General features: G+C 54.7%; 1 protein-coding gene and 1 pseudogene across 1 annotated transcript in view; both read right to left on the reverse strand.

Annotated features, from left to right (window-relative positions):
- Nucleotides 1-17953, reverse strand: part of MICALL1 (MICAL like 1) — a 30547-nt gene extending 12594 nt beyond the window's left edge. Inside the window, exons 1-9 of the mRNA XM_045552896.1 lie at nt 17667-17953; nt 13029-13077; nt 12349-12490; nt 8023-8111; nt 6666-6805; nt 4796-5250; nt 3545-3602; nt 2182-2555; nt 339-754 (exon numbers count right to left, since the gene is read on the reverse strand). Of these exons, the coding sequence (XP_045408852.1) occupies nt 339-754; nt 2182-2555; nt 3545-3602; nt 4796-5250; nt 6666-6805; nt 8023-8111; nt 12349-12490; nt 13029-13077; nt 17667-17812 (1869 nt within the window). The 5' untranslated portion in view covers nt 17813-17953. The remainder of the gene's footprint in view (nt 1-338; nt 755-2181; nt 2556-3544; nt 3603-4795; nt 5251-6665; nt 6806-8022; nt 8112-12348; nt 12491-13028; nt 13078-17666) is intronic.
- Nucleotides 17954-23223: 5270 nt separating this feature from the next.
- Nucleotides 23224-24214, reverse strand: LOC123640507 (annotated as a pseudogene).
- Nucleotides 24215-24526: the final 312 nt, after the last annotated feature.

Here is a 24526-nt window from a genome sequence, read left to right on the forward strand (position 1 = left end):
TGCAAATGGAAGGTGGACAGAGGATGTGGGATAAATGGTGGCTGGTGCAGGGGACAGGCAGGTAAACAGGCCTGGATGCAAAGGACACAGAGGGCCAAGTGCATGGGCCGGTGGACAGACGGGCGGGAGCTCCGGCAGGTGGGGGAAATACAGAGGATGGACAGGTGGATTTGTGCCCCAGTGAACAACCTGGGGAATGGGCAGATGGGCAGAGCCAAGGCCACTCAAGAAATCAGGGGCCAGCAGAGATGGAAGGCCCCGGACACCTCTGTCCCGAGACCAGATGCACAGCCACCAGAGACGACACAGCTTTTGGGGAGAGTGGGAGGGGCACTCACCTTGAGCTGCAGCTGTGGGGACGAGGTTCCAGGGGGAGGCACAGGGCACTTGTCTCCAACCGACAAGAGAGGGGTTGCGGTAGCACCACTGCAGGGCTTGGCCGGCGGGGGAGCTGGGCTGCACCCGGTCTTGGGGGCGAGGCCAGGGCTGGCTCCAGGCATCTGGGCCACACTGGGCTGCACCAGCTCCCCAGAGGAGGACAGGGAGGAGTTGGCAGAGAGGCTGGCAGAGTTTCCAGGGGTGCCAGGGGCATGGACAGCAGGCTCTGAGGAGCTCTTGGGCACAGCTGGCGGCTCCAGAAGCTCCCCACCAGCAGTCTGGCTGGAGCTCTCCGATGACAGGCTCTCCACGCTTAGGGCTGGCGACGGCGTGGCCGAGGGTGGCTCCGACTGTGAGAGGCGGGAGGCGTGGAGAGCTGTACAAATGAGCAAGTGGGCACCTCACAAGGGGGCACAATCAGGGCTTCCAGCCTCACCTAACATGCTCCATTCTCGGTAGAGCCACAGTAGCCCTGAAAACCCACACCCTCCAGGTCCAGATGGAGCAAAGGCCAGGGAACGGCAAACACACGGCAGGACCAAAGTCATGAGGTGCAGCCAATCACCCGAGCTTGTCCCACACTCCTCGTGTTCTGCCTGACACCTGGTGGCACATCTGTGGTCCTCACTCCTTCAGCCAGCAGGGCTGCTGCCTCCACTTCCCCACATACCCCATGGTACCCCTATGCCTGAGCACACCCCAACGCAAAGCCACCAGGGCAGGGATGGTGGGACTCTGGCACGTGGGAAGGCCAAGGGAAGCGAGGTGGCCTCTCCTCTGCTTCTGACCTGCAGGGCAGAGGTGGGAGGAGCAGGCAGCCCTCACAGCAGTCGGCTCTGCGCCAGGCACTGCCGGGCACCAATTTATCTCCCCGCAGATTACGGATGTGATGCTTCCAAGTAGGTCATGTGTATTTTCCAGATGAGGCAACAGGCTCAGAGAGGAGAAGGCACTTGCCCCAGCAGGGGCTGGGGTTGAACCCAGCAGTGTCTGACTCCAGGGCTCATGACCCCCGAATGTACCCCAAAACTGCCCACCACCTCCACTCAAACAGGCCAAGCTCAGCTAGGGCGTCCCAGGGTTCCACTCGAACCGTCTGGTCACCTCCAGTAGGCTACTGGCCCCACTGTCTGAGGGGGTCCCACTACGCTGCTGGAGGCAGCCAGACCCCAGCCGTGGTGGAAGGTGAGCAAGCCCAGGGCATAGGAAGACTGGGAGCAGGTGAAGGCCAAGCACCACGGCGAGGCTGGGCGAGGAAGTCCTGAGCACAAGGGCACAGCGCCAGAGCTGGCCCACCACCACTTCACAGATGCACAGACTGAAGAAGCTCAGGGAGGGAACAGCCCAAAGTCACTGTACCCAAGTCACACACAGCCAGGTGAGAGCCCACGTCACTCAGCAACTGCAGGGACAGTGACTGGGTCGGCCAGGATCAGAGCTGGCCTCTAGCGCGTGCTTCCCGTGAGCCCCGAGCTGCACTGTGCTAAGCACTTCACTGGATAACACATCTAATTAGCACAACGGGACAGTGAAAAGGACAGAGTCCAGCCAGGCTGTGCGGGTTCGAATCCTGCCTCCACTGCTTAGGCACTGTGAGGCCTCAGGCAAATGCCTTAGCCTCTCTGTGCCTCAGTCTCCTCACCTGCAAAGTGATGACACTCACAGGTTAGCTCTAGGATTAAATGAGAGGACACCCAGGCCTGGCCTGGAGAGACCGGCCGCACCACACCCCACCCTAGTCCTGGGCTGACCGAGGCACCCCCAAAGTTCCACCTGTCACAGGGCTCGAGGACAGACACTCACCGAGCGGAGAGGCACTGGGTGCGCGGGGGGCAGGGCGCTTCTTTGTCTTGGGGCTGCTGGTGGGGGTGATGCCGTACCAGGGGTGCAGGGACTTGGGTGTGGACTCCAGGTGGGCCGGGGCAGGGCTGGTGGCTAGGCTGGGTGCAGCCTGGGACTCTTCTTCCTCCTCCTCCTCAAAGGGGTTATAGGGCTTGGGCTCCAGGCTGGCCGCTGGGCTCAGCTGGGCCACCTCCGCCACGCCACCATTCTCCACCTGCCTGCTGTCCCCGCTTGGCAGTGCAGGGCTGCTGCTGGGGGGGAGAGGGGCTGGCTTCTTCTTTGGCTCTGCCTGCACCAGCGTGATCCACGGGGGGTCCTTCCTGGGAGCTGGCGTCCTGGACAGAGGCAGGAAGCAGCAGCAAACATTAGCAGAGGCCACAGGCCACCTCCCTTCCCTCTCTGGGCAGTTTTGAGTCCGTTTCAAAGGGGATGGATGAGAAACGGCCCCTTCCTTTCTCCCACCCCCAGCCCCAGGGGGCTCGTGTGAAGCGGACTGTTACAGTCACATCCCACCTGGGCTACGTGAGGACCAGAGAGGGTGGGCCTTCGGGTCACACAGCGCTGCTAACCCCACCCGGGAAAGGACCAAAAAGAGGCTCTGCCGTTTACTACCTGCGTGACCTGAGAAAGTCACCTGACCTCCCCATGTGTCAGTCTTCCTAGCCACTAAATGGGGACAAGAACCACCCCTGCCTTACAGGGTTGGCGTAAAGATCCCGTGAGGTACCGGGGCCAGCACTGGACGGGGCACCTGGGCGCTTGCCAAGCACCAGGGACTCCATAAACGCTGGCGACTAGCACAGCCTCGCCCGCCTGCTCCTCGCAGACCAACCACACGGGGAAGCACAGCTCCCAAGGAATAGCTGGGGACAGATGTCCTCCCCTGTGCAGCAGGGTCATGGGGCAGAGGACCTGAGAGCCAGAACTACAGCTGAGCTCTTCCAGGCCTCTCTATGCTCTGCTGCTAAGCCTCACAGCAGCTCTAAGAGCGAGGCCCTGAGCGAGGCCCAGCTCTTCCATGTTACAGAGGAAACGGAGCCCCGACAGGGGAAGGGACTCCAGAGCTGGCTGTCGCCACCAGGCACTGCTGCCCACAGGAGCGGACACCTGGGGAGCAGATCAGGTGGTGGGAGCAGGAGTCCTCGGGGAAGCCACGGGGGAAGAGGACGTGGGCAGTTCTCCTTCCCCACCCAGACACAAGCCACCCTCCTGAGCCCGGCCCTGCCCACGCACAGGAAGCCTCGCTCCCCGCCCAGCCTCAGAGCACCCCCATTTCCACCACCAGAACCCCCAAAGCTGGAAAGCCTCTCAGGGACCGACGTACCCCTCAGACAGCTTGGGTGTCCCTCTCGGCTTGGGGACAGGTGGTTCGTGCAGTCTTCCTAGATGGGAACGGAGAGTGAGCCAGGCCTTCACGGGCAGCAGAGAGGGGCAGCTGGGCAGCCAGCCACAGTGCCTGCCTCGCCAAGGACTGCCCTTCCTTCCCGCTGGCAGGCCACGGCAACCCCACCTGCACGCTGGTGCCTCCCCAGCCCGCCCTCAGGGAGATTAGATAAGCACCAAAGGGGACTGAGAACAGTCAGGGGTCAAGGGCAGGACACAGGAGACGCCACCGCCGTTTCAGCTGAGAAGAGGGAACCCAGGTCCCCTCAGACACCTCCCCAGTGTGGACAGGAAACATTGTCTCATCTCAGCCCAGGTGTCACCTCCTCCTGGAAGCGCCCCCTGATTCTCTAGTGTCCTCCATGAATCCCACAACAGGCCCCGCTTCCTCCCCATCTTGACAGGACATCTACACCAGTGAAACCTGTGTCTGTGCCGTCTCTCTCTCCACACTGAGGCACCTTGAAGTCACAAATAGGTCTGAACAGTATCTGTGTCCCCATGGCCAGCTCAGGACTGGGCTCACAGCCAGCCTCCAGAAGTGCTGAACAGAACCGAACAAACAGAATGTTCTGGTGCAAGTCCCAGGGCGACCTGGGAGTCTCTCTCCAATGCCCAGGCCTCCGCTGCCCTCCCTAAGAGGATGATAAGTGCTGCCCAGCACACCTCAGGCTACAAGGAGCCTTGTTTCCATGAGCGCATGGAAATCCGGGGAGGTCATTTGGGAACGTCCTGCGATGAGGGGTTGGGGAGAGAATGGTCGCACAGAGTGGGCCAGGGGTCTCCACTGCAGCTCAGACTAGCTCCGGGGCCCACCTGACCCCTCTGCGCTCCCCCAGCGCCTAAGGCCTCCCCTGCCAGGCATGCAGGCTGGGCGTGAAGGTCACCTGGAGAGTGCCTGCAGATGTGCCAGGACGCACAGGAAGGTCACCCACGTGCACAGAGTCCCAGAGACTCTGGGGACACACAGGCACACGCGGATGTACACTCACTACACACCCTGAACCAAAGCCCGCAAGACACACACAAAAGCACACCCAGGCCGGGCAGCTCAGAGGCAGGACCCGCGTCTGCTTTGTTTGCGCTGCACCAGTGCACGTCACGGTGCACAGAGGAGGAGAGCAGCCCTCGAACACTCCAGAAGCACAGACACGCTCACCCAGCACCCGGCCCCCCGCGGGCCCCGGCTCACCGTTCACTAGGCTGCTGCCTGCCGGCTGCTCCACCGAGTTCTCCTGCTGTAGACTGGAGCGGGGGCGCGGCGTGGGGGGCGTCGGGGCTGTGCTCTCGGAGGCTTTCCTGGGGGCAGGTGTGGGGCGGCTGGCCGGGGGGCTGGCCAGCTCCGGGGGCTTTCCAGGAACCCGGGGCTTGGTGGGGATCTGGGGCCGGGCCTTGGGGCTGGCTTTGGGTCCATCTGCCTCTGCCCCTGCAGCCACACTGGGGCTGGGGCTGCCTCCCAGGACGTCCTTGGTTTCTTCTGCAAGTTGCTGCCGGTGCTGCTGCTTTGGCTGTTGTGGGGGCGCTGGTCTGGCTCCCAACCGCGCCCCTGGGCCCAGCCTGGCACAGTGTTCTGCACACACAAAGGTGCCCTCCTCAGGCCCACTCCTGTAAGCCCCAGGAACGAGGGTGCTGGAGCACTGCCGACACCTGCGAGGGGATAGGACAAATGTGGACTTAGCCAGGCAGCCCCGCCCCGACACTGACTACCCCTCCACCAGCCGCCAAGGCTGTTCTCTCCCTCCCCTCCTCCCAACTGCCACCCCGGATCCTGGCTCAATACCCTGGACTTGCCAGAGGATGAAGAAAATGGCAACTGTCAGAAACACAGTGGAACAAGAAAATCACATGAAGTCAGCAACAGAAATTATGAAACACGCCTTCAGTTTATGCTGCAAGAGGAAGAAGCAAAGGTTCCCCCCAATAGGTACCATCAGTGGGCAGCTGACACCGTTAGCGGCTCAGGAAATCAAATTAGTGGTTTTCAACCAACCAGGTTTTTTGGGTTTTTTTTAATGAAATAGAATAAAATATATCAGAGTGTATCATACTAGTAAAGACAAATATTGTTTGGTGAAACTTATTCCAGTTGTGCATCTATTTACACACGTTTCATTTCAAGTAAGTCTATCTTGTCACAGTGTCAAACGCATTTTTTACTGGGAGCCACTGCATAAAGTTTCTAGAACACTGTCCTGGTGACCAGACGTGACTATATCAGTGTAACCTGTTTCTCCTCTTCAAGATTTTTTCCCCATGACACCTCGATTCTGCCATGAGGGTCCTGGGGTTCCAGTTCCAGCAGCCACCCCCTCCCCACAGACACACCAGAGCAAATACACAGTGCGACTCGGTCGTTGGCTTTCCTTGATTGGTCAAAGTTTTGCTGGTTTCTTTTTTTTTAGACCTGGTGAACAGGAAGCAGGGTTCCTTTTTCGTAACATAAAATATTTTCATAAACTCTCTAAGTTTTGGTATTTTCTGGGCCTTTTATACCACTTTCTTAAAACCTGGCTTCCCCTGGGAGCCACACACTTAAAGCAAGTTGTTACTGTAATTTTTTTAAAATTCAAACAGAGCGTGGTGGCACGTGCCTGGAGTCCCAGCTACTCAGGAGGGCGAGGTGGAAGGATCACTTGAGCCCAGGAGTTCAAGTCTGGCCTGGGCAACATAGTGAAACTCTTGTCTCTAAAAAAATTTTAAAAGCTAAAAAAAAAAAATTGTTTTGTTTTTTCAATGGCTTTCGAATTACGCATGGCTCCTGCTCCTTAATCATCATCCCATGGTTATCCTCGAAGAGCTCATGTGCTGGAAACAGAACCTCTGAGCTCTAACCCTGTGTTAGTCACACAATTCTGTCTCAACTGTGAGACGGAGCAGGTCTCTTCCTCTCACTAAACCTTAGTTTGCTCAGCAGTAAAATGGGGACAAGCAAGATGTTCTGGCACAAAGAACCTGGCAGGGCGCCTGGCACACCGTGGGTGCCAAATCCAAGGTAGCTCCCTCCCTTGTATTGGGGGTGATGGGCCGAACCCCTCTGCACCCCCACCTACTCAGCCACTCACCGGAAGCAGTGCCGGTGGTACAGCCTGCCCTCAACCAGGTACCGCTGCACCAGGTGCACATGCTGCCGGCAGGCCGCGCACGTGCTGCTGGGGGTCTGGTGGGTGCCCTGCTCCGACAGGCTGCCCAAGAGCTGCTCGCCCTGCAGGGAAAGGGATGGGCAGGTTGGGGGCGGGGACACGGTCACCAGCCCCCCCCCCCTCGTTCAAGAACACTCCCCTCTCCCGCCCTGTAATGGCCACATCCCTCAAGTGTGCATAGAGCTTCACGGCAGCAATGTACCTTATCAGAGCCCCAGGCAGGGACAGAGGACAGGAGACTATCATCACCTCCCAGATGAGGAAACCAAAGCCCAGAAAGGGGGAAAAGCCTTGCTCAAGGTCACTGAACCAGCATGGAAACACGAAAATCCTGACTTCCAGTTTCTGAAGGTTCCCCCCCAACCCAGTCCCTTCTCCTGGGCTACTCTTGCCCCCTCCTCCTCCCTTTGGGTGGGCCTCCCTGATGGGTTACTGTCCCGTCAGGCCCACCCCATCTGCCTTCTCTGTCCTCTCTCCTAGAGCCACAACAGATCTAAATGCCAGTTTCTCTACTTCCAAGCACTGTGACCTTGAGCAAGCTGCTGGAGTCTCTGGGCCTTGGGTTCCCACCTGCAAAATGGAACCGGAGAGCCCCTCCTGGTCTCAGTCCCGCCCTGCCTCCCCAGGCCCCCACCCTGGCCTGCCTCTCTGGAGCCCCTCCAGCAAGGAGCAGATGGAAGCAGATGTGAAAAGCCCTTTGCACATTGTCAAGTGCTGTCCAGATGTGAAGGGCTAGTGTCACTTCCTCTAAGCCCTTGGAACAGGTGACAGGCAGTGTGGCCCCCACTTCCTCACTGAGTGGCCCTGGATAAATGACTAAACCTCACTGAGCCTCGGTTTCCTCTTCTGCATATCAGGACCCACAATACTGACCTCCCCAGGTTGTTGAGAGAATTAAACAAAATCATGCTGGGCAGTTTAAAGCTCTGTCTCAACAGGAATCAAGGGGAACATTTGCTTTACTTTGTGTGTAACTCCTGACAGTCCACGGTGGCAGAGTCAGCGCTGTGGCCCACCCTCTCTCCCCTCGCCAGCCCTGGCCTCTCCTGACCCTACCCAGAGCCCTGGATAAAGGAGTGGGGCTCCTGCGCATAGAATAAGACTGGCCTCCTGATGCGTGCCCCTGCCCAGGCCAGGGAGATGCTGCTCCCAAAGCTCGTGGGCAGGGACAAAGAATGCCCTGCGAACACTAGCAGGACTAACTTCCTCATGTGACAGTCACTGAAATGACAGTTATCCCCCCAACTCACACCCTCCACCACCCCAAGCATCTGCCTACCTGAGCACCGTCTCCTGGCTCTGCTGGAGTGGGCGCTACAGATGGCAGGGAGCAGGGTGCCAGGTCCTTTCTGGGTGGTGAGACACCGGCTGCCAAGAGACAGGAAAGGGGCCCTGTGGCAGGTGGAGATCCTGGAGTCCCAGGAGACCCCAACGTGGCTGAAGATTGGAGCCCTGCAACCATCACCTTTGGGCAGGCCACCTAACGCAGTGGGACCAAAGTAGACTCCCGCTTCAGACGGGCCAGAGGACAACTTCACCTTCAAACTACGTGCTGAGGGCAAGCCACTTAACCTCTGAGGCTCCATAAAATGGGGACAGTGATTCCCACTGTGCAGGGCCAATCTCAACAATCGTGCAATAGGACAGTCACAGAACTAACAAAGCACCCCACATGTGGCAGGACCGGCAGCTTCCCTCCCACCAGGGTAAGGGGGTTGGAGGACAGGAAAAGAAAGAAACCGCATGCTGCTGGCCTGAAGGCTCAGGAAAGTGGGCTGGCTCCCTGGAGTCCTCTCCCCAAGTGGGCAGGTGTGGCCAGAACCCCGCCTGCACTCCCCTCACCAGCAGAAATCCACCCACCCTGGGCTCCTCTAAGAGTCAGCTCCTCCATTACTACTTTGGCAAATATTTACTGAGCACCTACTCCATACCCAGTGATCAATATAAAACCCAAAAAAGTCAGATAACTCTACATCCCCAAAAAAGTCAATTTTACTGTTCAAAGATTTTAAAAATAAAATTCAATTTCCTTACTGTGATCTAAAACAGCATTGACCAAACTTCAGGTCACAGTCCATTAATGGATCCTGAAACCAATTTAGTGGATAGCAACCAGCACATTTAAGAGATGAATACAATAGAAGCCAGGTGCAGTGGCTCACATCTATAATCTTAGCACTTTGGGAGGCCAAAGCAAGAGGATCACTCTTGGCAGAAGGCCAGGAGTTCAAGACCAGCCTGGGCAACACAGTAAGACCCTGTCTCTACAAAATATTTTTTTAAAAATTGGCTGGGCATGGTGGTGTGCACCTGTAGTCCCAGCTACCAGGGAGGCTGAGGCAGGAGGATAGCTTGAGCTCAGGAGTATGAGGTTGCAGTGAGCTGTAATGATGCCTCTACACTCCAGCCTGGGTAACAGAGCAAGATCCTGTCTCTAAATAAATAAATAAATAAATAAATAAATAAATAAATAAATAAATAAATCTGCATGCATCACATGTTTTAAAGGGAAGAATCATTTCCTGAAATTTGTTTCAGTTACCCATGTGTGCATGAACTTGGATTTGATGGGAAATTTATTTCTTACTGTGAGTCATGATCAAAATTTTAGAAGCCCAGCAGCCTAACCAAGTGCCTGAGTGTTCTTCCACTCCCCACCATCCCCCTCTGTCCTCATCTCCTCCTCCCCCATGACTCCCCAGCAGCACAGACCTCCTGCTGCTCCCTAGCCTAGAACATTCCTCCCGCATCTTCATAGCTCCTCCTCATCTGCCTCCTAAGGCTCAGCTCACATGTCACCTCCTCAGAGAAGCCCTCCCGGATTACCCATCTAAAGTAGCTACTCCTTCCCCCCCATTGCTTTTTATCCCATTACCTTATTTTGTTTCCATCACTGGACTCTTCTGAAATTGTATCACTTATTGACTTGTTCTCTCTTCCTCCCCTATCCATTAGAATGCAAGTTCTGTGAGTCTTTCTCACGCTCAGCTGTTTCCCCAGCAGCTAGCACAGTGCCTGGCACACAGCAGGGACTCAATAAATGCTTGTTAAGTGAATGAGTGCCAGGTGCTGGGGCTACAGAGCTGTCAACTAGACCAAGATGGTCGGAAGGGGAGGAAAGGGATGGGTAATCAAGACATTCTGATTATGTTCACCATGAGGCAGGGGCCACGAGGGCACCTGGAATATCAAGGCAGGCTGCTTGCAGGAGGCAGAATGTGGAGATTAGAAGATGCGCAGGAAAGAATCTGCCAGGCGGTAGGCAGTGGTGGCACAGAATAAGTGTATGGGGCAGGAAGATCAGCAACGAGAAAGGCTTAGCAGTGAAAGGATAAGATGAATTTAAAGAAGACAAGAAATTCAACAACACTACGGTCAGTGCAGGGGGTGGCCCCAGGGAAGTGAGGAGAGGCCCTTAGAGGCCACGCTGAGCAGCTGGACTTCACCCTGACGCACCAGTCCCCACCACCTGTGGGCAGGTGCCCCTTGTGTGCTTCCTTCACTGGTACCCTGGCTCCCCGACCAGGCTTCTACTCCTCCAGGGCAGGGGTCAGTCTGATGCGCCCAGGGTCACTGGAACCCACTGAGCATGGCACAAATTGAACACTCAGCATGGAGCTGGCGCAGGCTCCAAAGTCACCCAGTCCAGTAAAAGTCAAGCCTGGTCTCAATCACCCTGAAACGCCTCCACTCTCCCAGAAAGTACAGTATGGGACCAGCTGGGGCGGCCCAACAGCCAGATTTGCCACCAAAGTGGGAACACATTGCTGTTTCCTTTGCTTGAGCAGCAGATGGGATAAACATGGTGTGCATTTAGAGGCCAAGCTGTACGAAAAGCACAAAGTGTACCTTGATCAACGAGAATCCCCGAAGCAAGGGGAGGTGCTCCCACCCAAGCACAGCATGGGGGCTGGGCACACCAGGTGCCAGGCAGCACCAACAGCCACCCCACCCACCCACCCTGCAGGTCCCAGAGAAGAGCTTAGTAGAGAGAGTTAAGTTTGGCCACAGGGAAGCCTCTGGGAGCTAAAGCTGAATTGGGATCCTGAGTAAGCACTGAACTCTTGTCCACAGAGTAAGATGTAACGTGGACACTAAGGCTGAATCCTAAATGCAGGCCAGACATGGTCTCACACATTTCCTTGTTTACTCCTCACATTAACCCTGGGAGATGGGGCACTGATCTTTTCCCCACCACAAAAGGGAAACTGAGGCAGAGAGATTAAGTAACTGGCCCATGGACACCCAGAGAGTCAATGGCAGAGCAAAAAATTTAAGTCCATGCTCTTAACTCCCACCCTAGACTGGTTTTCACCAAACACTCCAGGGTCTAAAAATACTTCCATTTTGATTTCTATTAAAATACACATAATGTTATCTCTTCAATGATAGTATTAATCCCTAGTGTCATATCAGGGGGAAGAGGAATAACAGATTATTTTAATTTTTATGCTTTTGCTATGTTCTAAATTTCTATAGTAAACATGTTTTACTTTTAGTAAAAAAAGAAACCCAACTTCATAAAATACTTTTTTTAAAAGAAATGAGCTGGGCCAGGCGCGGTGGCTCACGCCTGTAATCCTAACACTCTGGGAGGCTGAGGAGGGAGGATCACTTGAGTTCAGGAGATCAAGACCAGCCTGAGCAAGAGCAAGAACCTGTCTCTACTAAAAATAGAAAAAATCAGCGAGGTATGGTGGCACACGCCTGTAGTCCCAGCTACTAGGGAGGCTGAGGCGGGAGGATCACTGGAGCCCAGGAGTTTGAGGTTGCTGTGAGCTATGATGATGCCACGGCACTCTAGCCCGGGCAACAGAGAGAGACTCTATCTCAAAAATAAATAAATAAATAAATAAATACATAAATACATAAATAAAAAGAAGAAATGGGCTGGGAGTGTCTGGAGAGAGAGTAGAGGCAGGAGTGGGACTGAAACGGGGTCCACTCAGGACCTATGGACAGCAGTGACCCAGTGTAGGATTCAGGACACCAGGATTCTCATCCTAGCCACTCAGTTTTTCTGCTGTGTGATCTCGAGCTCCTTGCTTCCCCTCTCTGGGCCTGGTCAAAAGGGTGGCCCCACTGCCCTCAGGAGAGGCTCCTGCATGGGGATGCCCCGTGACCCGACACAGAGCAGAGGGGGAGCCCCCTGACCCCAGTTCCCAGTTCCCAGCCTCTCCATTCTCAGGCCTTAAAGGTCACTTCTGTGGAAGACACTGCACAACAGCCCCACAGGACAGGGCCACTTCCCTGCTGGAGGAAAATCCCCGGGAAGCGTCTGCAAACAGGAAGGGAAGGGGTGCTGGAGAGATGAACTCACACACCACGTGTGGACTCAGCCTGTCTGTCTCCTCTGACAGTATCGTGTTCATTTCTTGGTTGTGTTTGTTGTCTGTCTCCCCCACAGGCCTATGAGCAGCGATCACGGTCACATCTGTGCCCCCAGGGACTAGCACAGCGCTATTTTGCTCAGGAAATATTTGAATGAGTGAATGAATGATGGGCTGCCTCCCCAGCTGCCTGCAGACAGCTCAGAAAACGAGTAACAAATATCCCCAGGGTCACTCCCGGGCAGGCCTCCCTGAATGGCTGGGTCCCCTCTCACCTTGGCCAGGACTAGCGAAGTGGTTGTAATACTGGGACACGTAGGTCATGATGCTGAGGCAGTCGGGGACGCTCATGGAGACCATGTCACTGGGGTCCAAGAGAGCAGGGATCCCCAGCTCCTTCTCGGCCACTTCAAAGGCCTGGGGTGGGGCAGGAGCAGCCGCGGCAGGAAAAAGAGGCCGAGGAGGAGGAGGAGGCGTGAGGGGCACCCTCAGCCTAGGCCCCCTCCCCTGGGGCGATGGGGTGACTGCGGCCCCCTCAGCTCTAGTCCCACCCCAGCCCCACACGATGGCCTGGAGAAGGTGGGGCCTCAGGGTCCAGGCACAGGGGCCGCTGGGAAGCGGGCGTGGGGAGAGCAGCAGCCGGGCCTTCTCTGGGGCCTGCGGCCCACGTGCAAGGGCAGCCAGCCCGCAAGCCCCTGCCCTGCCTGGCAAAGACTCACTCTCACACACGTACACATGGTCACATACACACATGCTCACACATGTATAGTCACACACATACACACACACATTCTCACAGTCACCTACGCTCTCACACACACACTCGTTCTCACACACTCTTGCACTTGCTCTCACACTCATACACTCTCATACATTCTCCCACACTTACACTCACACTCGCAAACACACTCTCACACACACAGCCTCTTGAGCTTCCACCTGTCTGTGGACTCACCAGACGGTTATTCTCGAAAACATTGTCCTTGGAAAGTGAATCGAAGTCTCTGCAAGAGGCAAAGAGAGGAGGATTGGTCAAGAGAGGCGGCAGGGGCAGCAGCGGTGTGGGGGCAGCTAGGAGCCGGGCAGAGGTGACCTCCTCCCGGAGTCAGCCTCGGAGGGATGGGGGAGGGCGTCCGTGTGCTGCTGAGGAGGAAACTGAGGCAGCAAGCACTTGTTCCTGGAGCCAGGGCTGCCAGGTGGAGGCAGAGCGTTAGCTCACTGCCCCTGGAGGCATCCGAGCAGGGAAATCACTGGAAGGGTGGGGCTCAAGCCCAGGCTTTCAAGTTGAAGATCCCTGCCCTCCCTCCCCAGGACCCCGTCTCCTGAGTCCCTGGCAAAGACTACTAAGACCAGCACTAGTGCCTGCAAGAACAGGGGCATCCGCTGACTGCTGGCCTCACGCAGGCCCAGTGCTGAGCTCCTCTCTCTCATTTACTGCATTTTCAGAATAATTCTAGCAGGTATTTATGTCATTTTACAGATGAGGACGCTGCGGGCTGGAGAAGGGAAGCAAGCCACCCAGCCCTTGGAATCCACATTTCCGGCCCTTCCACTGCATGTCACAGGCTCGGAGAAGCCATACCAGCTTGCTGAATCCCAATCCAGCCCAGCCTGAAGATGAATGTTTCTCTAAAAGGGGCCAAGAATAGAAGAACAAGTTTGAACCAGAGTGGAAACAGTACATACTCTAAGCTGCTGGCTGGCTGGTCGACCCCGCTGGGCCACTCCTGGGGACAGCTTCCCTTGGGGGGGGTGGCAATGAGAGGTTTTTCCAGTTTCTAAGCTGGGACAGGTGAGAGGCAGCAGGCTGCCTAGGGGGCATGGGACAGCTGACTGGCCAGCTGGCTTTATTTATCCCCCTCCTCTCCGCCAATCTAAGCGGCTAGAGGGGCTGAAACCATAGGAGGCAGCTCAGGCTTCTTGCCCAGGAGCCTCCCGGGGCACCCAGTGCAGCCCTGCCCTTCTAGGGCTGAAAACTGCAGCCTCGCTGACTGCGGAGACGGGTGGGCCCAGATTGGCCAGAGCAGACAGATCCTCGAGGCCTGGACCCTGGGCCCTGCTCTTCCAGGCTGGGCCATATGACCTTGGGCAGGTCAGCAGTCCTTCACCTTCATTTTCCCACCTGCAAATGAGGGAAAGCACCGGTACACCCCCCTGGCTGGTGCGAGGACTGGTAGAGTCAGGGCTTGGTAAAGGGCAGGCCTGGCAGACAGGAGGGAGCCGGGCCAGTACCCGCTTCCTCCTGCCCCGAATGCTTTTCCGAGCAGAGGCCAGGCACCGTGAACCCTGGGCAGGAAAGGGTAGCTTAGGAACCCTGGAAGAGCCTGGTGTCCCAGGGTTGGGCAGACTGGGGAGAGGGGAGGTGACTATGTCTGAGCTCCAGCCCCCGATTTGCCACTTGTGGCCAGGCCACTTCCTTCTTCCCTTGGCCGCTTCACTAACTCCCTGTATTTTGCCACTGCCTAAAAGTGTGACCTTAAGCTAGCTATTTAACCTCCCTAAACCTCAGTCTCCCGGTCTGTGACACCAGCCCAGCCTCCAACAAAGGCTTGTTCCCAGAACAATGAGACAAAAGCAACTTGTCTCAGCTGATTATTTCAGTCTCCCAGCAGCGTTCCTAGAAGGCTGGGGTCGCATTCTGTCCCACCTCTGCCCCCAACACCCTTCACAGGTTCCAGGATTTCGCAGACACTCAATAAATGTTTGTTGAATGAATGAATGCTGAAAACTGTAAAAAACCCAGGATCCTACAGGTTTTCCTCCAACTTCTCCTCCCACCCCCATCTCTATCCCTAATCAACATCTGTGTTTTGGTAACGTAGATATTTTCTGAGACTTTTTAGAAGCCCAGAGAGTTCTATTTGGCTCTAAAAGCGATGAAGGACACAAAAATGAAATCCACATGGTCCCTACCCTCAAAGGAGCTTAAACATGCCTGGATGGGGGTATGCACCTCCCTCAGCAGAGGCCTAGGCCAACACTGGGTTCACTCGGGCGGGGCCCACAGCTCCAGAAGCCTGAATCACCTTCTTAGATGATTCTTGCCCTCACCCCCAGCCCGGCCCCACCCTCTCAGAGATCCTCCCTACCCACTGCTCTGGCCTTCCCTACACCCTCTCTGGGACCTGGGCCTCGGCTTCTCTCCTGTGTAATGGGCCTGCAGCCCGAGCACTGGCCTCCCTTGCAAATGAATGCACGAACTGACTCTAGATCCCTTCTTAGACGGGGAGCTACACTCCCCTCCACGCTTTCTCCAGCCACTTCCCTCCTTTGCTTAAAACCCACACGGCTCCCTGAGGCCTGAGTCCACTCTCCTTAGCCAGCAAGAGAGCCCTCAGCAATCTGGCCCAGCTGCACCTCCCAACTCTCGCTGCCTGGCGCTCCCACTCCAGCAGCACGGCCTCCAGCTCTGCACACACCTCACGCTGTGCACCTTTGCTCAGGTGGGGCCTCAGCCAGAATGCCCTCCCTCGGCCCCTCACCTGGCTTCTGCCACCTCCTTGAAGATTAGACTCTCCCTGAGAGGTCTTCCCAGCCCAGGCTCTCTGATAGAGCACATGGAATTGTCATCACATTTGCACATCTGTTTCCCCTATGGGTATGGGGGAGTGTCCAGAGTTTTGTCTGTTTTATTGGCTGGAATCCCCATTACCAGGTACAGTGTCTGCACAGAGTAGTAACTCTACAAACACTTATTGAATAAATGAAACATAAAATATTGTCATCATCACCTACTGCCTAATAACACTACTTATAACCAATGTTAAGTGAATGCTTATTATCTCACGTAATCCTCACAATTCTGTGAGGTCATGTTATCAATCCCACCTTGTGGACGAGGCAACTGATGCCTGGAGAGATCCAGTGAGTCACCCGAGGTCACAAACTTAACACGTAAAGAAGCTGAACACAAACCGGGCTGAACACAACAGGCTCAGGTCCACCAAATGGCTCAGTGTGATATGCTTTTACTCTAGGCCAGCGGTCCCCAACCTTTATTGGCACCAGAGACTGGTTTCATGGAAGACCATTTTTCTATGGGGGTGGGAGGCCAGATAGGCGGAGCTCAGGCAGTGATGTGAGCGATGGGGAATAGCTGTAAATACAGATGAACCTTCACCGCTCATCTCCTTCTGTATAGCCCAGTTCCGAACGGGCCATGGACTGGTACCAGTCCTCGGCCTGGGGGTTGGGGACCGCAGCTCTAGGCTGTTCCCTGCCTCCTACCTGACCACCTGGCCCACAGTCAAAACAGAAGACCTCTTAAGCCCTCCACTCCAATGCACAGGTCCAATCCTAGTACCCTTCCCCTCCATCCTCCAAGCCCCTGCTCCTGAGCCCCCAAGCTCCCACCCTGTGCCTTCACTAATACAGGGGGCATGTGCCCCACAGCAGGCAACAGCCACCTCCACCCCCACCTCATCTTATTCCCTTCTGTATCCACACCTCCAGAACCCTCTCCTCCAGGCCCAACACAGGACCCAATGCCCCACCCACAGGCACCATGCTGCATGGTAAACCAGATACACTGCACCCCAAATCCTGAGGCAGTCCTTCTAAGTGCTGCCCTTGGGGAGCACAGATCGGAGGTGTAAGACACAGAAAGACTCCAGACCCTGCCAGGCTTGGGGAGCCCTGGCAGGGAGGCTATAGGCAAGAAAGGCAAGGACCATGACTCATCCCCGATTTGCAGACAAGACCTGGTGCACAAAGAATGGTAGCACCAGATCAACTTTCACCAGGTGTTTTATGAATGAGTGGATGAAAGGAAGAGGTTCCACGGCCCAAGGGAGCTGAGACAGAAGCTCCAAGTCACCTGTTCTGGGGGCCTGAATACATTTTCGCACAAGAACCTCACTGTGCAGCTCTGGGCAGGAAGGGGCCATTTTACAGCCAGGAGCAGCTGGTTGGTAGCCGTCAATCGGATCCTATGACTGTTCCTAAAGCCACTGTCCTAAGTTCTCTTCCTTGATCCACCTGCCTGCCTCACTGAGGACAGCAGGGCCATGGAGCACATACCTGAGGAGGCAGGTCTGTGTCCTAATTGGGGACGCATAGGGGGAAGGTAGTGTACATCCATTCACCCAACAATTGTTAATCTAGGGTCTCCTCTGTGCCGGGAACTAGCGCCCTGGAGACAAGATCCCACTGGGGACTCAGAGAAGTGAGCGTTCACCTGTGCTCACAGAGCAAGGGCCCAGAGTGAACAGCCCTCCATGCCTCCTCCCTCCTCAGGGAGGACTTAGTGCCCGCTCAAAGAGAAAGTCAAGGCCTTGGGGGCCCAGTGTCCCATGGCCTAAATCAGGGCCCTGTGGGCGGGGCCAGGGCCCCTAGCGGAGGGAAACAGCGTGGGGGTTGATTCGGTGGCCCGGTGGGCGGGGTCGGAGCGGCTGAGTGGGGGAGGGGTGCCCGGAGTCGGGGGGGGGGTCTCAGCTACTCGCCAGACGTCCGGGGCCGTCGGTGGGGTCGGCGTCTCGGTCCCCGGGGGGCGGCGCCTGTCACCGCCCGGCTCCGCGTCACTGAGGGGGGGCGGCGGCCCCCAGCGCCGGCCCGCCCCGCGCGCCCGCCCGGCCGCCCTGGGCCCCGAACTCACAGCAGGTCGGGCCGGTGCCGGTGCAGGATGGCGCAGAAGGCCAGGCCGTCCCGGAAGGAGCTGCTCAGGTCACGGATCTCCACGCCGCGGTAGCCCTCGCACTGGCGGCGGCACCAGGCCAGCAGCGCGCCCCGGGGCCCCGCCATGACCCGCGCGGGCTCGGCCGGCTCCGGCTCCGGCGTCGGGTCCCGGCTCGGGCCGGGCCGGCGGCCACCGCGCGGGCCTGATTTCCGGCTGCGGCTGCGGCTGCGGCGCGGCCCCGGCGCTGCTCCGAGCTCCGGGCGCCGACCGGCGGGGCGCGGGGCGGGGCGGAGGCGGGGCCGCGGCCTCGGTGTCCTCGCCCAGGCTCGGCGCAGGGTCTCGGCTGGGCCGCCTGCCGCCCCCGCCCGGCCCTGCCCCGACCTGCCCGAGCAGCCGCCGCCCCGCGTGGCCCGGCCCGGCCGGCCGCCGCTTACTCACCGCGGCCCGCTGCCCTCATTGTGGGCCGGCCGCGGGCGCGGGCAGCCCGCCGCCTCCGTCCCCGCCCGCGGGGAGGGGGCGGCCCGGGGCCCCACCCAGCGGTGGCTCCGCCCCCAGACGCGGACCTCCCCCCCTTTTCCCCCCAAAAGGGCCGGACACCCCATGGTCGCCCTTCTCCACGGTGAGGCCCTCGAAGAACTCTGGACCAGCCCCTGGAGTCCCCGTCACTGCAACCTAGCCCCTCCCCGCAGTGACTTCTTCCCCCCACAGCCCCGCCAGCACCGCAGCTGCGGCCCACCTGGACCCCTAGCCCCTTCAGAGGCGGGACACCTCCCTCTTGCTCCCATCCTGTCTTCTTCCCACTCCTAAGGACTGCAAATTCCCCGACCCACCCCTGGCCTGAAACGCTGGGCAGGCAGTCCCCCTGCAGACCCCAAAGCACTCCCAGATGGCCCCCAGCCTCCCTCACCCAGTCGCACAGCTCTAAAACACCTCTGAGCTCCTGGAAGTTCTCACTTCCACATCCCCCATCCCAGCGCCTGCCAGGGAGACCCAGGCTCCCCCACCCCCATCAGTCCAGGTGCCCACTCAGTGATGTATTGAGCCCCACAACCGGCGGTCTTGCAGAGTCCCCTTGCTCCTCCCCACTGGGACCCAGGTCCCCTTCAGCCTTGATTAGAGTGGTAGTTGGTTGGGCTTCTATGGGAAACACCTAAAGGGAGCAGGGCCCCCCCCCGGGGGGGGCCGCAGGGCATACAAGCCTTCCACATCTGCCCTTGGAACCTCCCCAGCCTCGTTCTCCATCTGCTCTTCCCTTCAAGACCCCCACCAGCCCACCCTTTGGCAGAGGCCTCTCCCCACTCTCCCTGCAGATGAATCAGCCTCCATCTGCTACAGAGGTGGTGATGTCACTCTGACCAATGCAATAGCTAGCTGGAATGGGTCTGTCGCTCCCTCCCAAAGGAAGAAACAGGGTCTTAGTCATCTTCATCACCCCTCGGCACTCAGGGGAGTGGAAAAAACAGGGATTTTGCAGTGTAGACTTGACTCCTGACTTTCCCCACTCAGCCATGTGAGCTTGTGCCTCCTGGGCCTCAGTTCCCACATTTTAAAAATGGGAAAATAAAAGTGGCTGAGAGGATTAAGATATAAAGTGCCTTACCCTTGAGTCATCACTCAAATTCTGACTCTTGATACCTGGTAAACGTGTGATGAAACAGATTGAAACATTCTGTACCCAGCTTGTCACCTGGGCCTTTTTGGGTAAATTATCAAGGCGAGAGACTGACTTGGGGCATTTTACCCTCTCAGAGTTCACTGAGTCCCAGTCCAGAATACAATTATGACCCAGGACCTGGGGACCCGGCTTGCCAACCTGGCCCGGCCTCACACCCCAGGTATATCCGAAACTGGAAGGCCACCGTCTAGGCCCAGAATGTGGACTCTCTCAGGGCCTAGGAAGGAGCTGCCACGGCCGGACTCCAGCCCTGCACTGCCCCCTCCTGCCTGTTTCCTGTGGGAAAGCAACTCCAAGAAAGCAGAATCCCAGGTGCTTTCATTAAACTAAGGACTTGCACTCAGGATTCTGATATTGGCATCCATCTTGGCCTTCAAAGACCACCCAGGACTCTCATTAAAATCCAGGAGGGGTAATATCCCTGTCCTTATCAGCCTAGGTCCCTGAAGACAGGTCCAGATCTAACCTTGATCCCGTGGCCATAATAATAGCTTGCACAGCCCAGCCCTCAGACCCCATTAGCCATTTGTGGGCTCTATAAACTCATTATCTGAGTCAGCTCACCGTGCTATGAAGTCAGGACCTGCATGACTACAGCTGTGTGACTGCAGGCCAGGCAACTCACCCTGTGAACCCCAGTGTCCTACCCTATAAAATGGGAGTAATAATCTTTGCCTTGCCTGCGTCTTAGGGTTGTGGGTGATCAGGTGAGATAATGAACATGAAAATGCTGTGCAGACTGTAAATCCAGGGTTCAGGTGGAAGGTGGGTCTGTGTTTATAGGTGAAGTCAGAAGCCACAGACAGGCAAATCAGGCCACCTGCCCAAAATCATGCCATAATTTCAGGATTAGGACAGAAGGTCTTAGGCCCTTAATTCAGTGCTTTTCTGTTTTATTTTTCAACTATCAATTAAGAAATGAATATACTCTTGTCAAAAATTTAAAATAAAATAAAGCTCAAGCTCCAGCTTGGCTGTCTCCCCCAATCCCAGTCCCTTCCTAAGAAGTAGCCACAGTTGTCAGTTTGAAACATCCTTCCAGGCCTTGTACTTGCATTTAGAGTCAAGCATGGATTCAACAAATATTTACTGAGCACCTGTGGGGGTGAACAAGACAAGGTTCCTGCCCCCATGCAACTAACATTCTAGTGGGGAAAACAGGCAATGAACAAGTAAACAAATCAACAAGGAGAAGTCCAGATGGTGATAGGTGCGGAGATAGGCAATGATAGGGACAGACAGGGTGGCCAGGAAAGACCTCTTTGAGGTGGTGACGTATGAGCTGAATGACACCTTGCTCCCAGAAAAGCAAGTTGAATGCAAGCCAGTGGGAGATGTCACTACAGGTAGAGTTTGAATCCTTTCAAATTTCTTCCAAGGTAATAACTACAGGTGTTCCAGGAGTGGGCAGGATCGTGGCAGGGGAGTGCTGGCTGGTCTGGTGAGGGAGACAGGCCCGTAAATACCAGCATCTGGCATAACAATGGGCAAGGAAAAAGGAAGCCCAGGGAACAACGGGGGCCAGGAACACGGAGGAGGCCCGTGACCAGTTTGGGGCAGGGTGTGTGCTTTCCACTTACCGTTCTTCAGGCCAACATGCTTTGCAGGAGGGCTTTGAAGGAGGGAGGTATCAAAGCAAGATGAAAAAAAGAACCCATTAGGGGTGGAAGAAGTTAGCATTTAATGAGCACTGGTGAGAATTAATGTGTGAATGAGGGAATGAATGACCAGGAGCTGTGGTGTACATTTATTTTCACATATAGATGTCAAGGTGAATTTCGGAAAGATAAAAGGAAGAGGAATATCCATGGAGAGGCTTTGGAGGAGGGGAAAGAATATCATTACTGCCCAGGAAGCTCTGGCTGTTGGGTCTGGCCACTGGATTCTGCACCTGTTCAGAGGCCCATGGGCTACCTGTATCTCAGAGCCAGAGGCAGATGTGTGTGTGTTCCTGGGGGTGAGAGGACATGCCTGGCTGACCCCATTTCACCCACTACCTACCCTCTTTCCCACTGACTTGCTGGAGGACCCTGGACAAGGATGTCACTTGTCCAGGTTTCAATGTCAACACCTGTAGAAGGTGAGGATTTGCCCACTCTGTGATGCAACAGGCCTGTTTCTAGGATTCTGCCCTCCAGAAATAGTATTCCAGGGGCCCCAAGATGTATGTACAAAGACGTATATTATTTGCTAACAGCAAAGCACTGGAAACAACCTGAATCTTCATTGGTAAGGGGCTGGATGATCAAGTTTCAGCTCAGCTGGGCAATAGAAAGCCACACAGCTGTTAGAGAGAATGTCATAAAAATACGTCCTCAAAAGAAGGGAAAAAAGCAAGCTACAGAATAGTAGGTATAATAGGACCCCATTTTTGCAAAACACACACAAATATATATATATGTATCATGTGTATCTGTGTATCTAAACACTTATGTATACATATATAGAATTTTCCGCATCAGGAAGAAAGCACACATGTCCAAATGCTGTCAGTGGTTAACTTTGGGGCTATGGCAGACTCGCTTTTTATGTATTTTTATGGTACAAATTTGTAACATCTAGCAGGTATAACTTCTTAAATAACAACTTAATTGAGAAATAATTCACATACCATAAAATTCATGCTTGTAAAGTGTGGAATTTAGTGGTTTCTCATATATTCAGAGTTGTGCAACCATTACTGCTATTTAATTTTAGAACATTTTCATCACCCAAAAATTATGTGCCCATTAGCAATCACTCCCAATTTCAATCTCTCCCTACCTGCACCCCCACCTCCAGCCCCTGGCAACCACTAGTCTATTTTCTGTCTCTATGGATTTGCCTATTTTCAACATTTCGTATAAATGGAATCATATATACAATATGTAGTCTTTGTGTCTGGTTTTTTCACTTAGCATAATTAACTAGTATAACTTTATTTATTTATTTTTAAGAGACGAGATCTCGCTCTGTCGCCCAGGCTGCAGTGCAAGGACACAGTCATAGCTAGCTCACTGCAGCCTCGAATTCCTGGGCTCAAGTGATCCTCTCACCTCAGCCTCCCAAGAAGCTGGGATTATAGGTGTGCATCACCACAGTAGGCCCTAACTTTTTTCTTTTTTAAGTAAGCATTTTTTTATTGTAGTGAAATATGCATAACATAAAATTTGCAATTTTAGCCATTTTTAGGTGTACAGTTCAGTTCGGCGGCAGAGTGAATTTACATTGTTGTGCAACAATCACCACCATCCATCTCTGGAACTTTTTCATCTCCCCCAACTGAAACTCTATACCCATTAAACTCCCCATATCCCACCCACCCCAGCCCCTGGCAAACCTGATTCTAATTTCTGTCTCTATAAATTTGACTGCTCTAGGGACTTGATATAAGTGGAATCATATACTTTTTTTTTTTAATTCTTTTTTTTTTTTTGAGACATAGTCTCACTCTGTTGCCCAGGCTAGAGTGCCATGGCGTCAGCCTAGCTCACAGCAACCTCAAACTCCAGGCTCAAGCGATCCTTCCTGCCTCAGCCTCCCAAGTAGCTGGGATTACAGGCTTGCGCCACCATGCCCAGCTAATTTTTTTATATGTATTTTTAGCTATCTATATAATTTTTTTCTATTTTTAGTAGAGACGGGGTCTTGCTCTTGCCCAGGCTGGTCTCGAACTCCTGAGCTCAAACGATCCACCCGCCTCGGCCTCCCAGAGTGCTAGGATTACAGGCCTGAGCCACTGCGCCTAGCCGGAATCATATACTATTTGTCACTAATTTACTCTTAAACTCCTGCTGTGTTTTTTTTTTTTTTTCAATTTGAAAGCAGTCACTGTTTATTACCTGACCAGATTACAAAAATAATCATGGTAGAGACCTTAGTTCATTCTTCTACTAAGCCTGTGATCTGGTCTTCCCCGAGGCCAGCATCTCCACCTTCTGCACAGGGGGCTGTCTTTTTCTTCATCCCACCCCGTGGAGATGATAACTCGAAGGGCCACAGGAAGTCATTTGCTTCTTTGAAGCATTTCCCAACGGTATAGATCTCATGAATCAGATCCTCCACGCAGATGGTGCTGTATTTACCCAGAGATAGAGCAATCAAAGCGTTATCTGTCAACACAGTTCGCTTCCTACTGATCTTGCCATAACCATGCTTGTTGATTAGTTCATTTACTGACTTCAGGTTTGGGTCCTCCCCCCAATATAGTTTTACAGTCCTTAGCATGTTAGTTGAAGCCTTGTTGAGCTTAACAAGGTTCCATTGAAGAAATGGTGAAGGCGAAGAAGCTGCAACACCTTTCAGACCTTTGGGTTCACACCGATGACGTCTCTGATCCTGAATATAAACGTCAACTTGGGTTCTGCAGCTACATAAAAGTTGTCAGCTTTTCTTGCCATCCTAGCCATTCGAATCTCAGTTCTGTACATCTGCCAGTATTCCTTGTGATAATGCTTAGCTTCTTCATAGGTAAGCTTCCTCCTTGCCTTTCGAAGCATCTTCTGGGCAAACTTCTTTCTCAGGCGTTTGATCTTCAGCTCTATGAAATTCCTTCGCTTTTTTTTTTTTTTTTTTTTGAGACAGAGTCTCGCTTTGTTGCCCAGGCTAGAGTGAGTGCCGTGGCGTCAGCCTAGCTCACAGCAACCTCAAACTCCTGGGCTTAAGCGATCCTACTGCCTCAGCCTCCCAAGTAGCTGGGACTACAGGCATGTGCCACCATGCCCGGCTAATTTTTTCTATATATATTTTAGTTGGCCAGATCATTTCTTTCTATTTGTAGTAGAGACGGGGTCTCACTCTTGCTCAGGCTGGTCCTTCACTTTTTCTTAAGGGTTTCTAGCACAGCAGGAACCTTCTTTTTCTTCTCTCTAGTCGACACCCTCCATGGTTCCAGCCAGAAAAGAGGACTGCTGTGGTTTTAGTATTCACCACTCACTTTAAAAAATCATTTTTTGGCTGGGGGTGGTGGTTCACACCTGTAACCCCAGCACTTTGGGAGGCTGAGGTGGGAGGATGGCTTGAGCCCAGGTGTTTGAGATGAGCCTGGGCAACACAGCAAGACCACATCTCTTAAAAAAAAAAAAAATGGCCAGGTGTGGTGGCACGTGCATATAGTCCCAGCTCCCTGGGAGGCAGAAGGATCACTTGAGCCCAAGAGTTTGAGATTGCAGTGACCTACAGTGAC

The sequence above is a fragment of the Lemur catta genome, chromosome 6 (genome assembly GCF_020740605.2).
Source record: "Lemur catta isolate mLemCat1 chromosome 6, mLemCat1.pri, whole genome shotgun sequence".
NCBI lineage: Eukaryota > Metazoa > Chordata > Mammalia > Primates > Lemuridae > Lemur > Lemur catta.